General features: G+C 41.8%; 2 protein-coding genes and 1 pseudogene across 5 annotated transcripts; 1 reads left to right on the top strand and 2 right to left on the bottom strand.

Moving 5' to 3' along the window:
- The first annotated feature begins 91 nt into the window (after nucleotides 1–91).
- On the top strand, nucleotides 92–1,949 carry LOC129581426 (thiosulfate sulfurtransferase/rhodanese-like domain-containing protein 3). 2 transcript variants are annotated; one of them, XM_055472485.1, is made up of 4 exons: nucleotides 92–219; nucleotides 709–900; nucleotides 1,309–1,471; nucleotides 1,557–1,949. In XM_055472485.1, exons 2-4 carry the CDS (start codon nucleotides 801–803, stop codon nucleotides 1,654–1,656), a joined length of 363 nt encoding a protein of 120 aa, XP_055328460.1. In that variant the 5' UTR covers nucleotides 92–219; nucleotides 709–800; the 3' UTR covers nucleotides 1,657–1,949. The 2 variants fall into 2 exon arrangements, with proteins under 2 accessions (XP_055328460.1, XP_055328459.1); XM_055472484.1 differs by having other exon boundaries at nucleotides 130–531.
- Nucleotides 1,950–2,136: 187 nt separating this feature from the next.
- LOC129581419 (N-acetylgalactosaminyltransferase 7-like) lies at nucleotides 2,137–23,703 on the bottom strand. 3 transcript variants are annotated; one of them, XM_055472474.1, is made up of 13 exons: nucleotides 23,477–23,703; nucleotides 23,335–23,389; nucleotides 5,418–5,877; nucleotides 4,757–5,352; nucleotides 4,494–4,660; nucleotides 4,077–4,284; nucleotides 3,748–3,921; nucleotides 3,523–3,667; nucleotides 3,427–3,448; nucleotides 3,238–3,368; nucleotides 3,070–3,168; nucleotides 2,888–2,947; nucleotides 2,137–2,715 (listed from the first exon to the last, which is right to left on the bottom strand). In XM_055472474.1, exons 3-13 carry the CDS (start codon nucleotides 5,655–5,657, stop codon nucleotides 2,356–2,358), a joined length of 2,202 nt encoding a protein of 733 aa, XP_055328449.1. In that variant the 5' UTR covers nucleotides 5,658–5,877; nucleotides 23,335–23,389; nucleotides 23,477–23,703; the 3' UTR covers nucleotides 2,137–2,355. The 3 variants fall into 3 exon arrangements, with proteins under 3 accessions (XP_055328449.1, XP_055328450.1, XP_055328451.1); XM_055472475.1 differs by lacking the exons at nucleotides 23,335–23,389; nucleotides 23,477–23,703 and adding an exon at nucleotides 6,537–6,618; XM_055472476.1 differs by lacking the exons at nucleotides 23,335–23,389; nucleotides 23,477–23,703 and adding an exon at nucleotides 6,031–6,507.
- LOC129581424 (ADP/ATP translocase 1-like) lies at nucleotides 17,478–21,383 on the bottom strand (annotated as a pseudogene).
- Nucleotides 23,704–23,815: the final 112 nt, after the last annotated feature.

Below are 23,815 nucleotides of genomic sequence, written 5' to 3'. Positions count from 1 at the left end.
AAATCGCGTGCCAGGATAGTTGCAATAGTCCAAGCTAGGCAAGTACGCGAACACCCTTTGACAACTAAATGAATATTTCGCACCCTTCTTGATTTGCACTTTTGCAGTTTTGTTGACTGACCAGAAAAAATTAATAATACAATTATTAGTAATTATAATTTATATAAAACTGTTTTTGGAGCAGGAGCTACAGATACTGTACGCATTACGATTTACGAGGTACAAATATTTGAAGACTCCTTATAAAATTTATTAGCTCCGAACTCTTACTTACACTGACGCAAAGGAATTCTTATCGAAATATGTTGCCTTTTCGAGTATTGCGTCCTTTTCATTTTGCTACGTCCCTACTGCAGTCAGCGAGTCGCCTCAAAGCAGAGGAATTGGTTTTACGCAACTGCCGATTTATTTCTTCGTCCGTTCTCTGTGATCGTAATTCCAGTTTTCCAACGGTTACATCTCGAAATGTACTGTCCTTAAGTGGCATTTTTCCCGCCACAGTCAGTGGCAAACCCATTGCGAGATACAGCAGTACGTGCAGTTTATTTGGTCTGATCAATGGCCGATGAGCGGGATTTTAACTTACTCGTAAATATCTCGTGAATTTGCTCACGGGTTACAGATTACTGAAGATGTTTTCAGATAATAGCTAAAGCGAAAATGTATTGAACATAAACTTCTGATTTGTGGCATTTTTCACGCACGCAGAGCGCGGATACCAGTCCACTTTCAACCATGATGAAAAATACAATGTGACATCAACGGACCAAATCGAGATTGTGGATTACAACTACGTCAAGATGATGATTAAAGGGAATCTAGGAGTAATTATCGACGTCAGGAATCCCGACGAAGTACGGGGTCCGCAGGGAAGGATAAAAGGCTCCATCAATATTCCTCGTAAGTATAGGCTGAAGGGTTTAAAGTTATTTCGGGAAAATGAAGTAATTTGGGGTAGTTTCCTGTAAAACCATATCAGAATTAGGCTCGGTTAGTCTAAAGTCACTAATTAATCACTTAAACAATATATTTTTATGTTGCAACGGTTTTGCTGTAAGGGTTTAACGAGAGCAGACATACTATAATATGTCTGCTCTCGTTTAACCAGTAGAACTGGTTTTATTGTAAGGGTTACATTGTCGTCATATTTTTGAAGAAATAATTTAAATTTTAAATTATACATTGCTTTCCATCGTTCAGCGCTTGTTCATACTGTCACCGACATTGTACTACTGTATATTTACTTGTTATATGCGTTTTTACCGTGCTTTTTATTTGGAAGTGTGTACCATATGCTTTGATTTGCAGTTAGCGATATCCCGGAAGCTCTTCGGATGCCTATTAAAGATTTCGTAAAGAAATATGAAATTCAGAATCTGACAGATAAAAACGATGAGATCGTTTTTCACTGCAAAGCGGGTGTGCGCAGCGAGCAGGCTTGTAAAATCGCGAAATCACTGGGCTTTGTGAAGTTAGTACATGAATTACGTCTATTGACTTCCTTATTTCCTTTGGTTTTTGTCCGAAGCCTGATTGTGCAACGTACGTATTTACAGCGCTAAAAACTACAAAGGAAGCATGGATGATTATTTCGAAAAAGAAACTTCAGGACAGGTGGATCCCCTCAAGTATTACCCCTTACGACCGCTTGCTTGAAATTAATGCCGGTGCGGTAGGATGGCCATTACTTCCAATTTCTCGATTGTGGAAGGTTGACGAGAGGCGTACACACTATGGGCGTACTTACAAAAGTCAGCACACATACAAATAGTTTTCATTTTCGTCTTTTCATGCTCCCATGTCGTTCGAAAAATTATATTGCAGGATAATTCTTTGCTAAGTTTGCTTTAATTTTCCCCTCTTTGAGTGTGCATTGTGTAAGATGGAAAGGGTGCTGTTACGTTTTAGTCTTTGATTTATCGTTCTTCATAAATACTTACATTCATGGAGTTTGGCCACCTTCTTACTAAGTCTATAACCGCTACCAAAAGCATCTTTAGTCTGTACCCATTTCCGCATTGTACGGTACAGTACAGACGTTTGTTTGTAGGTATATACTGCTGCTGTTTGGTTCATCGGTAGCAGTTCTAAAAACCCTGAAATGACTTCACATGCTAGCCGCAAGTCATAACCATCTGGTTTACATAATTTTGATTCTTTCTTAAACGCATTCAGACAAACTGAACAACACCTAGAAGACGATTTTCCCAACTTAAAATTAATACAATAGCATAATTAAAAAAGAAAACGACAACAAGCAAGCCAGATTACGGGCATTTTTGAAAGGCACTCGGTGTTATCATAAACATTCACTGGAATAATGGAAACACAACCTAGCAAACGGACAAGGTTTCGTTATCTCTCCACAATACCAAATTCAAACTTCTGCGAATTATTCTCTGGATTGCACGGTCTGAGGTATAGCGTATTATCCGACATAACTTCTACGCATTTGGCCTTGGTCTTGTGCCTGACCAGAAAGGATTTCTCTATCAGTTCCCAAGGTCCATCCACTCGACCCATTTCACAGTACACTAGTTCCACCTGATCCGTACCGGATGCTTCCACACAACGCTCTCCAATACCAATCTGCCCTTCCGTGTTCAATCTGATCAACTGCTGGCCTCCAGCGTGCGTACACGGTCGCATTTTTAGTTTGGCTGGTGCATCGTGCTCGGAATCCCAACACTGCCAGCCAGCGTATGAGCTTCGCAACTATGAGTATAGAAAGCAAATTTCCACGAATGTTTTGGCGAATTGCTATATCGGCAGGTTACCACAAAATGCACAAAATAATAAGTTGTAATCGGTTGTAACTTGTAAGTCCTTGGCAGTACACAGAACAAATACACCAACAGTTTAAGGATATTCAGTGATATTACTTTACCTCTCCCCAAATTTTGTTAGGAGGTAAAACTGGATACTTCTCAACAACATCGTAAGCCACCTGAAGGAAAAACAAGAGAACTTGAAGCTGATGGTGAGTGAACAGTCCTCATTACAACATGGAAATGAAATCATAAGCCAGGTAAGTCACAACACTCAAAGCGAAACGCGAACAGAACTTACGTTTTCCATATACCATTTAAAGCTCTTGCACTGTAATTTTTCCCGTAGAGCTTTCTGTTGGGAAATGTCACCAATTTCCAGATCTTTGACCAACGGCTCCTGTGTGATCAGCAAGAATACTTGTATACGAGACACGGTTAAATCTTCAGAAAAAACAGCTGCTCATACACGAATATAATAATATTCCTTGTATTCATCCATCCATATCTCAGCAACACGTTTGAGATTCTTCGAAACGATTGGACCTTTCCCAGCCAGCTTCCCAAAGCCATACGGCATGAAACCGCGGTAAATATGACCTGAAAATATTTAGATTGGGTCGTTTTCGTGGTAGGACGATGTTACAGTCTTGCTTACCAATATGCGAACATGGCACCCACTGGAAAAATAAAAATTCAATTCCAAAATATTTTTAAACGTACGTTTCACATGCTGTGATGTTGATAATTTTACCTCGATGCTTCCGCCGCACTGCCAAATTTTAAAAGACAGTTCATACTGCTCCCCGCCCCAAATTTGCAGTCCTTCATCGTAGCCACCCAATTCGAGAAAATATGCTCGATTAATAGCAAAAAGCCCCCCGGCGTGCGTCGGAGATCTATACAAAATAAAACTTATTCAAATACCTATTTGCGTTCAAATTTTTTACCACAAATGTGCATACTGAACATCACTCACTTATACGGTTCAGTATCGTATCGTCGTTGGGCCTTTTCCTTGATCGGCAGTTCCGTTTCTTTGTACAACAAACCCCATTCAAAAATTCCTCGGAAGAGTTGCCCTTGATACTGAACATTAATCTCATAGGTTTCCGAGTCAATTCCGTCAATCACGGGAACTGTCATAACTGTCCTGCAGAGCGTAACGACCGAATGACACATAAATTTTCAAAAAGGATATTCTGCACCGAAGTTTATTTACGTTGACGACAATCAAAATGCTTCGCTACTTACTGAAGGATACAGTCAACAGCGAACTGTATGAGCAATCTGACTAACAAAAGTTACCTGTCTTTCGCAATCGGGGCTAACAACGGAGGCAGCCAGTTCACGTTCACTTCGCAATGGGCATCCAGAAAAAAGACGACTTCTCCGACAGCTTTCCGAGCGCCAATGCTGCGCGTTCGAATCAGGCCTTCCCGCTCCTGATTGCGGACGATTTTTACTTTCCCTTTAAATCGCGTGATATATTCATCCAGCGCATCTTTCAGTCGAACTGAGAAAACCAAAGCAACCGGCATCAGAACAAAAAAATATAACAGTAACATTTTACAACATGTTAGATCTATTTAAAAAGTTATAGGAGTAGGTATTTTTTGCTGCCTACGTTCACGGCGCACACTAAGCCACAAAATGCGGCAACTGGTTTTTCACAAATCAATGCGCACAAACTACTGTTTACAATTTGTTTATAAGCAATATTACCTTTGTCGCTAAAATCATCAACAAGGAGAACTTCGGCCAACAGATGCGGTGGCGTGCGATTGATTACACTGTGCACGGTTCGGAGCAGTGTCGACCACATTTCATTGTGGAACGCAATCACAACGGAGACATTCGGAAGCTTCGAAGGGTAGTGCCAGAATTTGCACCTGCGAAAACAACAGCAGATACAAATTAATTTCGTCCGTAATCAGCTCCGAAAAAACAGTATTCCACATCGGCATACCGCCACCCGTTAGACCTACTCTTTTGGCCTCGTATCGGGAATGGATCTGTCAAGAGAGATTTTCTCGCTGGCAACCTCATTGAATCCGTATTCATGATGTGTCTTTTTCGCTGCTCTCTGCTCTTCCGGTGTCAAATGCACCGCAACGCCTAGTTCGCCCGCACCTTGTCTGGGTTTAGCCACCACTTCGTAACTTCCCACAGTACCATCCTTAAACGAAGGTATGGATAAATTATTCTCCGCTCCGGACTCCTTGGCAGCATTTTCATCGGCCACATCCTGCGGTGGCAATGTGTCCAAATTAACATTGGGTGGCACTTTAACAACCGATTTGTATTTCGTTGGCTTATTGATTCTCGACTCTATTTCATTCTCCGTTTTGCGGACAACGGGTGGACGGATGTTGCGTTTCTGTTCCTCGCCGGTCAGATCGCGGATCTTCCCGTGCACCTCCGGACTCTTGTCGCCCGCCGGAACAGAATCAATCACAGCTTGCGCGCCGTGCAGCAGTTCGTTGTTGTCAGCGCCGGGCAGTGCAATCTGATTGTGGCCGTCGTTATTCTTCTCCTCATTCACGCCTTCATGGACAAATTCATTGCCCTCCGGAGATTCGACCTTGGTAATGATAAAAACTGTTGCAAGCGTGAACGCGAGAGGGAAGCAAGTGTGCCAACAGTCACCTGGTTGTCGCGTGGCACATCGTCAATGTCGCTCCGTCGCAGGACGCGCAGTTTGTGGTTGCGATGGGCATCCGAATCCACGTTCGTTCCCACGAACGCCTCGCGCGAGGAGAATGGCACGATGAAAATTAAACACAGAATGGACACTAGGATGCCGATTTTGAACCAGAATGCCAAGGTAAAACGAGGAATGCGGCGGAAATATCGCGATAACGTGAATCTGGGATTGTGAGGCTTCATTCTCGCGCAGACGTGCAGAATGTACGTGGATGAAAGGCTGGACCATGCAGGCAATCAGTGGCAGCTGCTACTCACATATACGTGCCCGTTCCTTGGCGAAACTGAAGGTTCGTATTATGCATGACATAAATACTTGCGTCAAAGTCCGTGTCGGCTGCAGATTTGGCAGGTGCAAACAGAAGCCGCCAATCCGTCAGAAGTAAGGACTAGTCACTACCATCTAACAACAAGGAGTGCTTTCAGCTTTCAAATTACGAAACTAACAAAAGCCAAGAAGGTAGCACTGAAATGGATGGGCCGATGGCTACGAGTATACTTTAAGACGTTTAAGGACTTATCAACGACGAAGATGATTAATCAAAAGCTAATGTACCTAGTGCGATTTGCTCCAAAGCAAAATGCAACCGGAAGTCGAAAATGATCGTGCTACCGAAAATTGAAATTGACGTCACGCCAAGGAAGCTGTGATTGGTCAGAGTTTTAGCTCGGCTCGGAAATTTGCCAGGCTAAGCATTTTGGCTGAACCTGTCATCTTCTGAAAATTCCAAAAAACCGAATTTTTGGAATTTTCATTTTCCCGTCTTCGGGGAGATGCCGAGAGTGTCTGAAATTCCAAATCTACTGTGTCGTCGTGCCGTACTCCCGTTGTCTAGCAGTTACGAATAACAATCTTTGAATTTATGTTTCTCCATGCATATTGCTACTGCCTTTTTTCAGTCGCACAGCACCTTTACCATGTCAAACTGCTTAACTTAAAAATATTGAAAATTCCAGTAAAAAAATGGGCGTAAATCCAATTAATGGTGCATTTTGAATTTTGCCACAAGCAGCACTTTGTCATCGCACGCGGTCTAATAAAACATATAAAAGTTACAGTACTTTTCAGTGGTTCCGTAAAGACATTTCGATTCCGTTAAGCATGTCCAGAAAATGTAGTTTTCCTATCTTCACAGGGCTTGTCTATGGCGTACAAAACGCGCAAAATTAAAATTACGTGAAGTGGTGAGTTATGAGTGGTGAGCTATAGGTAGTGAATAATAACGTTTCATTAATAACTGTTGATTTTAATTAAATCGGTGATCTTTAAGTGGTGATTCAAAATGGTGAATCAATAGTGCTGATTAAATAGTGCTGATTAGATACTGCTGATTTAACAATGATGATAAGACTGGGGTGATTAAAAAGTGGTGATGATAGAGTGGTGATTCAGCAACGTGACTGCCGCCTCGTCAACCGGAAGCCTAATTTCCGGACTTATAATTTTTTCTGAGTTTTTGTAAATTCCCATTCCACCCTACCAGTTCCAATGAGTGAGTGGAATTTAACGTATTTTTTGGAAGTGACAGTTATTTGTACTGGAAAGGCTCTTCTAATGGTACTACAGTATACTTAGTGAATCTGGATTAGTTGGTGATCCATTTAAGAGCAAGTCTCTAATGTTTTCAGTGTTTACTTCCCACTTTATTTGTTAGAAAACCAAGAGAAATTTGAAATGGATCAGTTTTTGAGTTTGCGTACTCGGTTGTAAGACGTGCGAGCGTTATCTAACAGTCCAGAATGGGGATCAAGATCAAGATGGGGTTGACGGAGCGCTGACGCAGATGGATTATTTGCTTGGGTAACTTACCCAAACAGCAACGGTTGACAAATCAATTTGTTGGAATTTTGAATGTTTTATTTGTTAGATATACTAGAGATATCTGCGAAAATGTTCCGGAGGAGCGGACGGTGCAAGCGCAAGAGCTTTTTGATGTTTTAATTAACTACTCCAGTCGCTTACGGGATCTACTGCAAGAAGACGAAAACGGGACTGCGTCCGTTTTTCCCATCACGCAGCACACCAAAGTAGATGGAAAAATATTCCTTCTGGAGGATGATTTAGCTGAACTGCGGTTCGAGGGATTTACTGTGAATGATATTGCTAAGCTTTATGGAGTTTCTAAGAGGACAGTCACGTACAGATTGGCAGATGCTGGCTTGAATAGGAAAGTAAGTGTATGTGCCAGCATCACGGCACGGTTGGGTGCAGTACTCGTAGATATTTTAGTTCGTTGCAGATTTGCATTGGTGAATTTTTACCTTTTTTGATCATTATATACGTAATAAGCAGGCTATGTGTTAATTTAAATTCGTTTGCTTTTTCAGTATTCGGAATTGAGTGATGTGGATTTGGATCGCGTAATTGTGGATATTTTAAATTCGTTCCCGAACGTAGGATATCGTTACATTAACGGCCAGTTAAAATCAGGAGGTTTAACAGTCCAACGCACGAGAATTCTGGCTTCTATGAGAAGACTGGATCCGTATGGCATAGCTAATCGGTTTTTCCATTTTGTCCCTCGCCGCATTTATTCAAATGCTGGCCCAAACGCGCTGTGGCACATTGATGGCAATCACAAGTTGGTTCGCTGGGGATTCGTAATACACGGGATTATTGACGGTTACTCTCGAATGGTTATTGCTCTCGTCGTTGCAACGAACAATCGCGCAAGTACAGTGCTGCAGGCCTTCCTCGTTGGCGCTGAAGCTTGGGGAGTGCCGTCCAGAGTGAGAAGCGATTGCGGCGGTAAGGTGTACAATACTGTTTTGCGCCTTTGTCAGTTTTGCGATTGTTGCTTTTCATCAGTGTTTTTCTGTGTATGAGTTGACAGTTTTCAGTTCTGACTGATTTTACTATTTTGTATAACTAGGTGAAAATTTCGGAGTTGCACGCTGGATGGAGCATTATATGGGTCCGAACCGCGCCAGTATCATTATGGGACCGTCAGTTCACAATCAGCGGATAGAACGGCTGTGGAGAGACTTGGGTCGCGTTGTGATTAAATTATTTCGATCTATTTTCATTCACATGGAAAATATGCAAATTTTGGATATGACGAGTGCCCGCGACATGATGGTTTTGCACTTAGTATTCACGGAAAGAATACAGAATAAGCTCAATAGCTTCATTTCTTTTTTTAATAACCACAAATTGCGCACGGAGGGCGAAAAGTCACCAAGGCAGTTGTTTGTTCTCGGCTGCAATCAGAAGGGACTGAAAGGTTTTCCTCTGGAAGAAATCTTATCGGTCGACAATGCACTGCCTAACGCCGACGTGGATGTCGCAGAAAATTTCCCTCAGTACTTAAGAAATCAAGTTGGCCATTCAAGGGATTCTGTCCCGGTGTGCGATAAAATCAGCAGTTTCCCTGTTGAAGCTCAGGTAATTCGGGCTAGTATGGATCTGATGCGGGATGATGGATTTCATGGAATTCAGGTTTTTTGCGAAGCGAAAGAAATGTTACAACATTATTTTGGTTAATGGTAGACTGACAAATCAGTGTGTCCGAATTTTAGAAAAAAACCTTAGTACTGCTTTCCGTTGATAATATTACTACCGGCAGTGTTAGAAGCTAGCTAATCTTTCAGAAAGCGAAAGTGAGTTTATTGCTTTAGTAAGTTAGCGTTGTAATTGACTGCTTCTGCTGAATTTAACGTTTTGTAATTGTTGGATGCATTGTTTTCATGGTGAAAACGCAACACGGCTTGGTGAGAATTAAATTTGCGGCAAGCATGTTAACTGAGAAGAAACCGCTGCGGTGACAGAAGAATTTTTAATACAGTACGCCGCCTCGTGAAAATACGTGTACGTTCCGCCGGTTATTAACGACACTTACACGTAAGTCCGATGAAGAGCTGTTCCGTACATGCCCGCTGTCAAAACTTAAGTTACAAAGTATGTGATAGATTGGTGTGCATTATTTTATTGTGTCGGAATTATTATGCGAATTGATCTGGTTTGCTTCTGGTCTCGTTCAGCTGCGTTAAGGAAGTTTGGCATCCTTGCAAGCACGCGGGATCGGTTGACTTGGATAACGCTTCAACAGTCATCTTCCCATGGATATGAAGACCGGCAGAAATTACATCGTTACTTATTGTGGCGTGCAAAGCACTCGTGCTGTTGGACAGTCGTCCAAAAACGTAATTTTCCGAATGGCACCGGAAGAAGTTCCTAAAGACGTGCTGAATGCTTATAGATCCCAGAGGGGCGGAACATTGGACCTTGGTTTTCCAAAAGCGGGACCAAAAATGTGCGGAAGAGTTTGCTCGCGCCTTCCGTGACGTCAGTCAAAGTTCTGGCATGCGGTTCGGAAATCCGCAGATTATCATGCTAACTGCCGATCAAAACATCACATATGCCCATAGCATTGCTAAAGCCGCGGTCGAAGACAAAGTATAATATTTTGCTCTAGCTTAAAATTTAAACAAGGTTTTCTATGGATATCACACTTCTAAACTTGTTTAATCGCTTCACAGGTCATTGTGAGTTGTACACTGGGAAGAGCAGATCGTTTGCGCGCAATTGTGCAGAAAATCGCTTTGCAAATCAATTGCAAGCTGGGTGGATCCATTTGGCGCATGGCTAAAATGCTGACAAGGTAAGGTTAAATCTGCTGTTATGAAGATAATGACAACAAATTTCGTATTGTTAATTTGTTTTTCAGAAGAAGATCAGATGAGCCTTATGGTGATTGGAGTGGACGCCTATCACGACATCAAACGAAGAAATTATTCGATCGCAGCTTTGGTGACTAGCACGGACGACGATTTTACACACTGGCATAGTCGTTGTAATTTTCAGCCACCAAAAACGGAATTGGCATCAGGGATAAAGTTTTCATTCGCTTGTGCAATGATTTCGTATCGCAAGGGTATGAGCGTTTTAGTAGAACATAACAGATTTGACTTCCTCAGACGTTTTGCAGGAAGACCCGGTCAATGCCGTTGATTTATCAAGACCAGTCCATTTCGGAATCTCACATCCATACTCGGAAACACTGCAGTATTTTTGATGAAAGTACAGTATTGCTGACGGAAGGTCTTGCATTTTTCTCGCTTGCAGTGTATTAAATTCGTGTATTTTGCAGTGTGTTTTCGTGTTAATATTAATTTATGCTTAAAAAATACCTGTTAAGTATCTCATGGTCAGCGATGGTCAGAAAGTCAGCGCTTACAATACTGTACTGCAGATTACGTTATCCTTTATGTTACCACTGCCGTAAAGTCCAAATAATATTTACATGGCTGTATGCATCGGATTGTCTGAATAAAAAAGTTCAAACTTGTGAATGTTTACTTTTTTTGTTATGCTGTTTTTATTGTTGTGCAGGTGTCACATGCAACAGCTGGTCATTCACGGCAACGATCGGCATGAATTCTGGGAATCTGTTTGCATGTCGGATGTTAAAAAGCAACCGGAAAACAGCGGCACATTAAGTTTGTTAACCAACGAGAACGGTGGCATCATTGATGATACGGTGTAGATGAATACCAGTCGCGGACATCTCTTCGCTGTTGTTAACGTCGGTTGTGCGGCAAAAGATCTAGAATATTTAACGAAAAAAGTCTTGGGCTTCCAGAAGAAAGGGAAGGATGCTCAAATTGGCATCGTTACTGTGCAGGAAAGAGCTTTGATTGCTGTTCAAGGTTTGTTGTAACGGAAATCTGCATTCATAATTGCTGTTCGGATTATATAAGTAATTGCTCACGTTCTGTTTCAGCATGACGACGTTTAAAAAACTGTTAAAAGTATGTATTGGCATGGAGTTATCATATTACCGATAAAAACAGACTTTTTGTCAGTATTGTACCTATTCGGCATTATGTTAAAGAAAAATGTGCTTTCGATTTCGTTCGTTTGATTCGAAGTTACGGTCACAGTGACACTTAACCTTTTGCCGTATATATGTCCTTTTTTCAGTGATTAGGACCGGAAATGTCAAGAGTTATTCAGCCCGGCTTAAAGGATTCGGTGGATAGCTTGGAATTCATGCAGACTACGTTTTGTACACTGTACGGATTTGAGGGATGCCGAATTACCAAATGCGGCTACACCGGCGAAGATGGCGTGGAGGCACGTGCTCAGTGCTTACACGATGGACGCTCTAGTGTTCCCATGCATAATTCAAACTTGCTGCAGATATCCTGTCTTTCCAAAGATGCTGCGCCTTTATGTGATATATTGTTAAAGTCGCGTGGTACGTGGTACGTTAAGGGGCAGGTACGAATGGCTGGTTTGGAAGCCAGGGATTCACTCCGGCTGGAAGCCGATCTGTGTTTGTCCGGAAACGATATTAACGAACAAGCGACACCGGTAGAAGCTGACCTGACCTGGACAGTAGGTAAACCTATTAAAGCAAGCAACGAAATTTCAAAGTATTCCCAAAAATTTGTAATTGTTGGAAATATATGCGTTATTGTAGGAAAACGCCGTCGCAAAGAGGGTGGATTTCCGGGTGCAGAGAAAATACTTCCCCAAATCAGAGGGGGCGCGCAGAAAAAACGTGTTGGAATTATTTCCACTGGAGCACCTGCCCGAAGTGTGAAAACTTGCGGCCATATTACGCACGAAATTGTATGGATGCGATTTATCAACTGGCATCGTTTGCATGTCATCGAAACAGTGCCTTTGCAAACTTGGAGTTTGTCCGTAAATGTTTTGTAAATCTGTATGTTCTGTAAGTTTTGTGTTCTGGAAATATTAATGGATGCGAAATCCAGATTTGCTGTGACTTTGTCTTTTTACCTAGAGCTATGCTATTGTCGACGAGAAAGAAGAACAAGTTGGCAAGGTTACTAGTGGATGCCCCGCACCGTCCTTGGGAACAAATATTTCGATGGATTATGTGAACACCTCGCTTTCAAAGCCTGGTACACCTTTGCGAATCAAAGTGCGCAACCAGATTGTGGAGGGAAAAGTTTCGAAAATGCCTTTTGCGCAAGCAAATTAGTACCATGCCAAAAGACATAAACAGAGCTAAGGTCTGTCGTTACAGTATTATAACGCGCTAAGTAAAAGTATGTAACTGGCTCACCTATGATTCCGTTATGTTTTTGGTTTCGCTCTCGTTCGTTTTTTAGCCTGTGCAAGATAACGGGATCGTCATAACTGCATCATCATAACTGCACTCGTTTTTTTGCTACTAATTGTTAGTTGTTTGAGTAATCCTATGCTCAAAAAAACCAAAGCTCCATAGTTGTATTTGACCGGCGGTTAGCTTCGTTTGCCGCATAATGTGTTGAATGCATTGCAAATAAAATTTTATGTGTTTTTTACAAAGCGCATGATGTTACTGCAGAAAAATACTTTGCTGAATCCTAAACCGGAACCGTGTGCGACGAATGAATTACTCTGCTGATTTATTTTACTTTTTTCCGCAAAAATCGTTTCACAAGAAAGTTTGTTGTCGAGAACAATACGCGTATGGTAAAAATCGGCAGTGGAACACGACTAATAAGCGGAAGCCTTTGTTTTATGCCGGCCAAAATTTGTAGACAATTGATTTGCGAGCGGCATGGAAGAACTAAGTTACCGCAAGTGGGCTGTCTGTTCTTGTTCCCACCAGCATGCCGCTATAAGCTGCTGTGGCGCCAATGGTTATTTATTCGCAGCTTGCTCGTAGCTGGTCAGTTATTGCCACGCCTTACGCATGGGTTACTGTAAGAACTGTCAAACTTATTTTAAGCGGCAGATTCAGCTTAATTCACATCAGTCGGTTTCTTTTAAAGTGGAGCGTAGAAACATCGAATTTATCTTATTTTCGTTGACAAAACATTTTTTTGTTTTGCGTTTCCTGTGTGTGACTAAAATGGTTGATTTTAGCTATAAATGTGGGGTAAGAGATTGCCCATGTGTGATCCCATTAAAGGCTGACATCGATTTTTCCTGGAGCGGACCGTTGGGCGGGCTTAAATGCAGTGTTTTTGGATGTAATCACGAGTACGGTCTGCATGTTCGCTGTAGTTTATCGGCAGCTGTTAATCTCGAATTGAATTCTTACATGGGAAACTCCGCTAGCCATCGCTCCCTTATAAATGAAAATGCTGCAAGTATCACCGGATCCACAACTACGGCCCAGCACGCTGATATCAGCCCGCAAGGAAGCGGAGCACAAATTGTTCAGCCGCCAGTTTCTGGAAGCAGAGCTCAGGGTTTCACAGGAAATGCGGGGCAGGGTCAATATCAAGCCTTTAGTATGGAACCTTACGGCCTGGCAAGTAGTACAGTACATCCATTGCGAAACTTCCAGCAGCGTGAGTTGCCTTGGAGTACATTTGGCGGTGGACAGCCAGGCATTCCAAGAGCACCGGCACGTGGATCTGTACCACCTGGATTTTCAAGCAATTCGAATGTGGGAATTTTATCTTTGCCGGTCGGCAGTGGCCGGGGCAGCCGGCGAGGCCGTGGCGGGCAGCAGTATGCAGTCAAGCGACCCAGAACGGAGGAATTTCGCTCAATGACCGGTTCAAACCAATTCGGACAGCCAGTGAATCAGAGGCCAGTAGTACACCGTAAATATCCCATGGAGATTTACTTTTTTCGTAGCGCCGAAGGAAATCAGATTCCGTCCCAGCGAGTGGGGTTGTGAATTTTGTGGGTGTAAGGGTTTCTTATTAGAGAACAATTTAAATCTTAAATATCTGTTTAGTTTTAATTGAAAAATAAAATGTTTGTACTCTAGTTGATTTTTAAGTACGTTTTATGTTTGAAATGTATACGTTTTCCTCATAGCTGATGTTATTTACAGCGAATATCAGATGGAACTAGATTTCATGCGGAAAGCGGGACTAATTCGGCAAGTTGAGTTTGACGTACTGGAAGGTCATCACATCTACGCAAAAATTTCCGAAACGTTTGGGGATTGTCTTGGCAACCAGGAATGGACGTTGTTGAGCCGACTTGATGAGCCGGGAAAGCTGAAGAGTCCGTTTATTTGGCCAACAGATTTGGATATTTTATCTCCATCGTGGGCGGATCAAGACTTGTACGTACAAAGTGAAAAATGTTAAAGCGGTAATTTCGCATAGAATATTCTGCTGGTTTGAACTGTCGCATACGATTTTCAGATACACCGAGAGGGCCGTAAACCAAGCGCGAAGACGCATGTATATCGCTCTAGCTCATGGTACACTGAATATTCCGCGGGAAATCTTTGAGGAATTTGCTGCGGTAAATAGTTTGTATTAACGAAACGATATGACGTATGCCGCTATGATAATATGTGTTTACAGGATCAAGGAAGAACTGTGGAAGAACTGGATTTACGAAACGTTCCAAGTAAAAAATACATCCGAGGTCAAAACTATATTGCTATCGTTACTGAAGAAGACTTTTCCAGCTGGTATCACAAATCCCCGATCGCTTTTTGGTCTGCGAGAAACATCCCGTGCTTCTACATCCGCTTTGGGGAGTGCCTCCCGTGCTTCTACACCCGCCTTGGGGAGTGCCGACCGTGCTTCTACGTCCGGCTTCCGTAGTGCATCCAGTGCATCATTCGGCTTCGGGAGTGCATCCAGTGCATCCTCCCGCTTCGGAAGTGCCTCCGTTGCTTCTACATACGGCTTTGGAAGTGTGTCTGCATCAAGGAATTCCTTTCGGGGACGGTTAGACGATACTTCTCCGTCTCCGCCGTCTTCACCGGATTTGCCTCGCCGTCGTCGCGGTCGATTAATGTTCAGCGATAGTGCTTCTGGTCGTCAATTAAACAATAACGTCATCGTACTTGGTGACTCGGATAACAGCGAAGCTGAAGAGGAGAAGAAGAACGTTGTCGCGGCCAGTAGTCCCGCAGTTACAGAACAGGTTATTGGTTTTGAACGATTAAATCGAACAAAAATTTATGCTTTTTATTTTGCAGATTATTGAAGTCGCTGAATTTCCTGAAGTTGACCCAGGCGCAAGTGAAATATCGATTGAAAGCATGAGATCTCGGCTGTGCTTAAAAGTTACCGGTCAGCGACCAATGGTCAAATCCGACTTCGTATTTGTTTGGATTAAAGGAAGCAGCAACGTACAAAATTTTATCGACTTTTACTATGCGCGTGCTGATGGTTTGGCTTATGGCGGAAGAATGGAGGTGGAAATGGATGAGTAAGTGTAATAACTGTGCTTTTCAGTTTGAAGATTTTTTATTTTTGACATGTATATAAGCGCGCTACTGTAACAGACACGGGTGTATCTGTGAGCTGTATTATGTACTGTAGCCGCTAGATGAAGTGAGACCACTGTTAGATCCGGGCGCTGCCTTCCACTCGTCAGGCATTGAGCACGAGCCTTCCTCCCACCGGGCGGCGCACACTTTGCATTGCATTTAGTATTGTGCTGCCCCTGCCAGGGGCACCCCAGAAACCACAACAAACCAGATTTATAAATAGAAAACTATTAGAGCTGTGTCATTGTGCTCTTAAAACAAATATCTTTCGTTGCAAAGAATTAAAAAATAGCAAAGAACAGTAAAACATGTCAAATGTTGGTAGAAGCAGAGGGAATCAAAAACATTTTTGCATGGAGCAAAGTACATATATTGGGCGTGCATTTTTCCGTACACCAGACTCTGTGGTCTCACTTCATCTAGCGGCTACAGTAGTTTACGCGCCGGTATTGAAAACTGTGTTAAAATACGCCGTGTTAAAGATAACATGCACATAAAAAGTTTATTCTTGTAGTGCGTCGGATTTTGACGGGCCTTTCAAAGAATGTATCACGGAGCTTTTGGAAGGATTCCGCTCGTACAAGATTCCGGATGTTGATATGGAATTATTCGAAGTGACTGATGGGATTACTTTGGTAACCGGAAAAGCTATTACAACAGAAGGCGGCATCTCGGCTTTGCGGGCATTTGGATTTCTTCTGCGTGAAGCAATACTTCATGGGAGTCCGTTTCCTCAGTGGTTTAATAATTCCGCTTTCCGGTACGTTCTGAACTTGCCAGTAGAAGTGAATGATATTTTCCGCTTCAACGTTGGAACCGGCGATACCATCAAGGACATCCTATCGGGCACGGGGCCGATCGTCTGGGCAAATGAAACATCCTTGCAGACTTGGGCAGAGAATCATCCAGCTTTCCCGGTAAAATTCGACGAAATTGCCCTATAATATTAAATTTAAGAAAACTGAACAACTAACAACGTCTTTAAATTGTGGATAGCACTGAAGTGTTATATTGCAGACTGTTGCGTTGGTGCAACAAGGACGCCAGAAATTGTGTCGACACATCGCCGAGTATGAACTGTGCGGGAAGCGAGCCTCTAATTTAAAATATCTAAGTGAAGGTTTGCTGGCCGGAACGATGGGAAAGGTATGAATCACTTTTTTCAGTGCGTGTGATTGCTCTTACTTGCAATAAAATCGTTGTAGGAGCTGAGAGAAATACGTGCTCAATGGAAATTCTTCGAGAAAAGCCTTTATCGAGAGTTTGAAGAAGGAGACGATTTGCTGGAAGAGTTTCTGCCGTACAATGAACATGCCGAAGATATTAGCGATGAGCTGATGGCTGAGCAGCTGCAGATTGTGAACTGGTTTGATGAAATTGTCAAACACGACCTTAGCCACCATGAACGACGACAACTGCTCCGTTTTGTTACTTCCGGGTACCGCATTCCGGCCACTCCGAAAATCGCAATTGTTTTTCCGTTGGACGAGAAGAAGAACGTCGCCCTCAGGCATCTACATGCAGCCATAAGCTTATGCTACCCATCGGATGCGAGTCCAAGGACAAACTGCGGCTGCACCTTCGCGAGTGCATTTTATCTGTAGACAGCGAGATGGCGGGATTTTTCCAGATGAAATGAATAACGTGTAAGGGAAATTTACTTTATTAATGACTATTTGAATTTTTAACACCCTAATTCAACCATAAATCACATAATTAAATTAAATTATTGCTAAATCGCTGTATTTTTGAGGGATTGTTAAGCGGTAGCTGGGCAGTCGTGTGGAGTGAGAAATTACGGATTTGTTTTCGTTCCTGTTTTGGGTGGAATAATCAACTGAATTTGTATCCGACTTGAATGGATTACGGAATATTGGACTTCATTTAGTTTTGCAACATGCTGTTAATGGCTTTGATAACCGTTAAGTGGAAATCTGTTTGGTTTTATAGGAAATTCTCCAGCACATTTTGCTGGCCGCATAGCATATGAATAGCCGCATGGCATTTGAGTACTAGTTCCTTCGGCAACGGGAATTTTCTTTATGTTCCAGCGTAATTAATTTCAGTAATTTGTTATCCTTGTTTTATGTTATGATTGAGAAACTGAACTGATTTTAATTAAACGCGACGTTCGTCAGCCGAAAAATCTGTCACCGACTACTCGGAGCCAACTACAATATTTCCCACGCGAGACTTTCAAACTTTTAACCGGTACGCATACTTAAAAAACATCTATTATTACTCAAATGTTAAGCGCGCCGCCCACCTGGATCATGATCTGTGCGGCTCATATTAAAAACATCTAACAAATAAATTTGACAGAATTAAGTATGTAAAACATAATGATTTCTTTACTACAATTGTTTTTTTATACAATTGTAGTAAAGAAATCATTATGACAAAGGAATCAAATACATCAAGAAAATCTCGAGCTGAACACTTCGATAACTGCGGTAATCGGAAATAGCAATCAATTCCACACGGTGTCCAGTTAATGACCGAGCTTGCTCGCACCTGGCCGCAGTTCCATAGCGTGTCTCAATTCATCGAAAATAACTAACACCAGCGCACCACCAATGCCACGGAACATGTTGGACAGGGCGCCCATAAAGGATGTCGGGAAATCTTAATTTTTGGCAATTTTCATCATGGCGTCCAGTGAATTCTTGTAGAAAATTTCCTTGCCTGCCGACTACATCATCACGCGTCGTCGCACGGTATCCCGCGGATACCTAAAGCACAAACAAAAATCAGAAAACGTACTTATAACGGAGCTGAGTTAGAATTACGCCATAAATTCGGCAATCGCCGTGACGGTGAGGGCGATCATAAAGTTAAGCATGATGGGCACTTTGCCTTCTTCGAAGTAAATTTTAAATGTGTCAGATACACCAAAATATGCAGCTCGATAAATAAATATTCCCTGGATGGAAACGTTGAAGCTGCGATACAAGCCGCGAATGCCATCGGTTTGGTAGGTTTTTCTCATACAGTTCCATAAACCAGTGAACTCACGAGTCCCCGCGTTTTTACTGACATCCACTCCTAAAAAACAGCTCATTTCATACGTAGTCAGCCAGTCAGCCAGCAATTCCATGCATGTCCGATCTACTGTACTAAACTGTTGAAATCTTTTTGCAATACTATTGTACAATATTTGTGTTTACTGTTCAAATTCCAAACTTCTGAGACTAAATTATGGAAATCACATAACATTACACAACAAATGATGTCAATTCCGAAAAACACTGTTGAAAACAGAAAGAGGGATTGGAACATACGTCTTAATGTAATTAACTCGGAATCCAAGTTCTAGACTGTAAGCTGCTATAATTCCATAAATCTATTAATTTTAGAAAAATAATTCAGTTACTCGCAATAACGGATAATCAGCAATTTCGATCCGGTTAAATGGAAACGACGAACTAAACTTTCTCGCAAAGAGCCAGAAAGTATATAGTACTCGTACAAGTACATACCAAGCAGAGTTCGGGCAAAATCCAAGGTAAAACCAGCGACTTCATACCAGCTGCACCCCCGGCCAGAACCTTGCCCAAGAAGAAGGAGAAAAACTGTTTATCCTTGTCATCGCCCGACAAGAAGATGCGCTCACATTGGCCTTTAAATGCAAAATTCAAGGCTTGCGTGGGGAAATAACGAAAGACGTTGGCCTGATTACCACATCAGAAATTGATTTATTCCCGCTCTTTCAAATACAAATGAAAGCGCCCATCATGCTTTATAGCGCTGCTGCTTTCTATAGTCTTTCTGCACCTGTTTAATGAGCTTGACACGCTCTAACGGGGCTACAGCCGTTTTGAAAATGGCTGCGGCAATTCCCCCGGTCATAAAATCCTTGATTACTGCTGTCGCATCCATAATGAAGGTATCAGCAACGTCAAATTATCCGAGGGAGGAACCAGCGATATGCAGCCCTACGAAAATATAAACGTACGGATGAGCACCTGCGGCGGCCGCTGTCTGTATGCACAAGCAGGTTTACAGTGTCAAGGGGTACAGAGGCTGAACACAGCATTCAAATCAACTTAATTATGACGAAAAAACATCGCTAATTACAAACAAAAGATGTTGTCCAAGATGGTACTGTTGCAGGAATTGTAGCAAATCAAATACCTCGCAATTCTCATCGCAAGCATGGCAAAGTTTACGATAAACCGTTCATCGTAGGCTTTTACGACAATTCGTTTAAACGCAAGAGCACTGGTGGTACTTAAATTTTAATAAAACGACACGTAGCGAAAGCACTTACAATCAAGTGACAACCAGTGGCGAAACGTCTGTAGTCGCGCCTGCCGGCCGACTTTGGATGTCACGAGCACGTCTCACGCCAAGGGTGGGTGATTATGGTTAAAATTTAAAATTTTACGTATATTTATTTACTTTTTTATTGTATTATAGCCCCAACCCGGGAACAAGAAACCGAAAAAAGTTTTTAAATGGTGAAATCCAAACGTAGCTGTGTTTGTACTGGGTGGCCGAACAAAAATGTCGGTCCGTTCTTTGAAGTGTTGCTGGTCCATCCAGCCTTTAATTGACAGCTTTCTAGTTTCATTTGAAAGAGCAGTGTCCGTTCCATATAAAAAACAGGAGAAACCAATATCATACAAAGCTTTGAATTTTTTACAAATTCTTTTGAAAAAATGGGTGAAGTTGGAGGATGTCCCGGAAACCAAAACTGAACTTTGTCATTTTTGAATTCAAAATTGCCGTTATTCGACGAAGTATTTTCATGGGTGTAACCTTACTATTTCGGGAGGGAAAATGTTTCTTGTTCATCTCCTCGCTTTACAAAAGTAAAAACATGTGACCTTTGCTGGATGTGTTTGGGCTAAAAGCGGTAAGCACAAAGTACCGCACATACGATTCTCGTGAAATCAGCTAGCCGGTGTTTTAATAACAAATTTCTCTCTGACGCTTCAGAAACTGACAAGGCTTAAACGTATTCCCATAAGAGCAATCATTTAGCTAAATTTATCAGCCGAATCGGCTTATCTGGTTGCAGCCTGTTTTGGAGCAAAAAATTTTCCCTAAAATAAGCGAAAAAATCTGACAAAAAACTTGCAGTTTTTCGAAAGGTCACAAAATGCGGGAACTGCATAGCTCATTCAGAGCATGCACCATTTGACCATGCAAACAACCTGTTTTTCTTTAAAAAGCAGAAAGTGTTCGCTAAGTAAAACAGGTGAAAAAAATAAAATTTTGCGTGGTGGAAAAACGTAACACCAGGTTCACAAGTTTGCGAGCGGGACAAATAAATTTCCACACGTTTGTATTAACACTGTTGTTAATCAGCATGTTTTAATTTTCTGAAACAGATTTTACTGTTTCTGGTAGCTAATTAAATTTTCTATCGAACGCCTCTAACTACTTTACGATAGGACAAATGGTTCGCGAGAAACAAACCAAATCAGGAGACCGACATTTTGTACGGCCACCCGGTAAACTGCTTAAGTATTGAGTAATACCCAAACACGAAAATGCCACTGCATATTGCGGTGGTTTCTATTCTCGAAACACCTACTCTATGTACTACGTGTACATTAATTATTAAACGATTTAACAAGCTGTAAGATTAAGAAAGAAAAATGGGACTGCCATTGAAGAACATATTCGTATGATATTTTATTTAACACTACCAAATTAAAACCAAAAGTCCCGAACCGTCGTTTGACGCTTACATCCTTTATACTAAAAGAATAAGAAGTGCTCAAAATTCAACTGCGGGGAGTCAGCCCCAGCCACACACAAGACCAAACTTCGATATCTTGCTATCGTTCGATAGCTCTCATCATGTAGTAGAGCCATCAAAAGTTAGATCTGAGAAAAACAGTTCCAGTTTCATGAAAAAATTGAAAAAACGTAACATGCCGAGTCTACGGGAGAAGTGAAGAATCCACCATTGCAGAACCGACCACCTCACCATTGTCTCAAATAAACAGCCAAAACCTTTTTGCTGCCAAGCAGCCACGGGCTTGCACAACGTTTCACTGGAACGAAACTTGAATGTTTATAAATGCGTTTCTAATTTCTCATCGAAATTCAGACTCCGAAAGAAAGGAGGGTTTGATGAAAAAAGCAACGAAGAGTCGAAGCGTATCGCGCAGTTCAAGCATGATCATTAAGACAACTGTCCTCCGCAGAAGTCTGACCAGTTTTAAAGTAGCAGCGCGCCCAAGGGCAGCAGCTGGTGACTGGTGAGCATTGGAAGTACGCATTTTTTGGCAGAATTTGCCGGCTCGAAAGCAGTAACAAAGGATTTTCTAAAATTTCTGTTTTGTAAAATCTGTGACAACCAGCAGAAGGCGAAGCAGCCTGGCAGAAAACGTTTTAAAAATGTAATAAAAATCAGCAGCAAAACATTATCTACAGAACGATATGAATTACGAAGCCGATTTAAACCGCGCGATTTGCACGGGGTCTGTCATTCGATACACATCTTACATATCAAAGTCAGCAGCAGAGCCAGCAAAAGTTTGATTTGAGAAGAGTAGGCAACGGTGGCTCCAGATGTCACGGATCATTAGAGTAGGTTTTTCCTTTGCGTCATAAATTTTCAGAAAATCTGATTGTTCTCCAACGTGTGGAATAAGAACCGAAGACAAAGCCGCAGGCGACGCCGAGCTGCGGCGCGAGCGGGGCATCAAGTGAAACATTAATCGTGGCAATTTTTTTGCACGGGATTGCATTCCGCTTTCCCACCATTTCCCATACTGATATTTTCGGATTTAAAGGGCATGGGTGGAAAAATTATTTTTACGGGTGGGATATGCAGAAACCAGAAACGTCAAATGAGCAACATGTGCTCCATAGTTCTGAGTCATAGTGCTGTTTCCGGCATCCGACCTTGGGAATTTACGATTGCTCCAAGTTTGTGACGTGGCCATGAAAAATTATTCGCACATACAATACAACGCATGATACGAAAAGTTAACCGTGATATTTTTCATCAAAAATAAATAATAATAATCATGATATCCTTATGATTTTAAATCGTTCCTATTCCGTAGCCGGTAGCCTATATATTGCGCGCAATTTGCGCGGGGTCTACTAGTCACTTAATAAACCGTATACGTACTCACCAAAACAAAAGCACACGATTAAAATCAAAAGATGCGACATTTCCATTAATTTAGAGCAAGCCATCTTTAGCTGCTGACATCAAAATTCTTTTTATAAAAAGATGAGGCAAAGCTCATAAGGAAGCAGAAAAAGATCAAGTAGGATAAAAATTACTGTGCAAAAAGATCTCAGAACCTGATTCAAAAAAAAAGTAAACGGAAAAACCGTGGTACTACTCACGCAGCACACTTGACTTTGTGCAAATTATCTTTTATCGGAACAACACTTAAACCATAATTTAATCACAAATTTAGTAAGCTTATAAATACTTATAAAAACTGAAAATTGATTTTCAAATTTCGAAAAACTTTAACCTGTTTAATTTTACACAAACCTCAACTTTATCGTTCTTCATTTTCAGCACGCCCACAAAAAAGTCTTTCCTTCAATATCAATCTCGTCCGAATCCACTGCAAGCGTAACGTCCTTGCGCGCAGCAACTTGCACAAGACAACATCATCGTGTAAAAACTTTAACTGTATCGAGTACTATCGACCACGCAAGCTGGCTGCACACCGAAATGCAGCGATTACGAGCAAGATGAAAATCCTTAACTTTTCACAAACCTTTTTAATCTTTTCCACCATTTCAGCGGTGAATTTATCCCAGCCTGACTGCAAGCTGCACACGAAATAAACCGTTTTATATTAGAGACTTTCAGATAATCACATAATTAAATGATTATTAATTTTGGATCAGTGCACTTACGATTAACTTTCCAGGAAAGCAAACTTCAATAGGAACCTCGTCATACACTTCGGCCAACTGGTTCTCTGGAACAGTCGCAGCTCTCGACGCAAACACATCTGCAGGCTGCAAAGTGATATCCACTCGTAGAGACATACTGTGACATCAACGGAAACCCAAAAAATGGGAAGAACGGGAAGAATCCAGTTTTAAAAGCTAGACGCATATTCGCAAATCGCAAGTAAGTACTGTAAAGTGTAAAGTGTAAACAGTAAAACTAGCTGCTAGCACAGCTGAATGACAGACACAGATGACTCAGCAGAACCACAAAGGTCGTAATCGCTTTTCCGGTGCACAAGG

The sequence above is a fragment of the Paramacrobiotus metropolitanus genome, unplaced genomic scaffold (assembly GCF_019649055.1).
Source record: "Paramacrobiotus metropolitanus isolate TYO unplaced genomic scaffold, Prichtersi_v1.0 Parri_scaffold0000005, whole genome shotgun sequence".
In the NCBI taxonomy this organism is placed as follows: domain Eukaryota; kingdom Metazoa; phylum Tardigrada; class Eutardigrada; order Parachela; family Macrobiotidae; genus Paramacrobiotus; species Paramacrobiotus metropolitanus.
Note: the sequence above shows the minus strand (reverse complement) of the source record. Positions and strands in the feature narration are given on the sequence as shown.

What these genes read in the sequence shown, in the direction of transcription:
- LOC129581426 (XM_055472484.1), top strand. Translation starts at nt 303, where the DNA reads ATGTTGCCTTTTCGAGTATTGCGTCCTTTTCATTTTGCTACGTCCCTA. An exon ending in AGGCTCCATCAATATTCCTC is followed by an intron (nt 901 to 1,308) that starts GTAAGTATAGGC and finishes TTTGATTTGCAG; the next exon opens with TTAGCGATATCCCGGAAGCT. An exon ending in AAATCACTGGGCTTTGTGAA is followed by an intron (nt 1,472 to 1,556) that starts GTTAGTACATGA and finishes ACGTATTTACAG; the next exon opens with CGCTAAAAACTACAAAGGAA.
- LOC129581419 (XM_055472474.1), bottom strand. Translation starts at nt 5,657, where the DNA reads ATGAAGCCTCACAATCCCAGATTCACGTTATCGCGATATTTCCGCCGC. An exon ending in GCCCCGATTGCGAAAGACAG is followed by an intron (nt 3,922 to 4,076) that starts GTAACTTTTGTT and finishes TACGCTCTGCAG; the next exon opens with GACAGTTATGACAGTTCCCG. An exon ending in AGGAATATTATTATATTCGT is followed by an intron (nt 3,169 to 3,237) that starts GTATGAGCAGCT and finishes CTGATCACACAG; the next exon opens with GAGCCGTTGGTCAAAGATCT.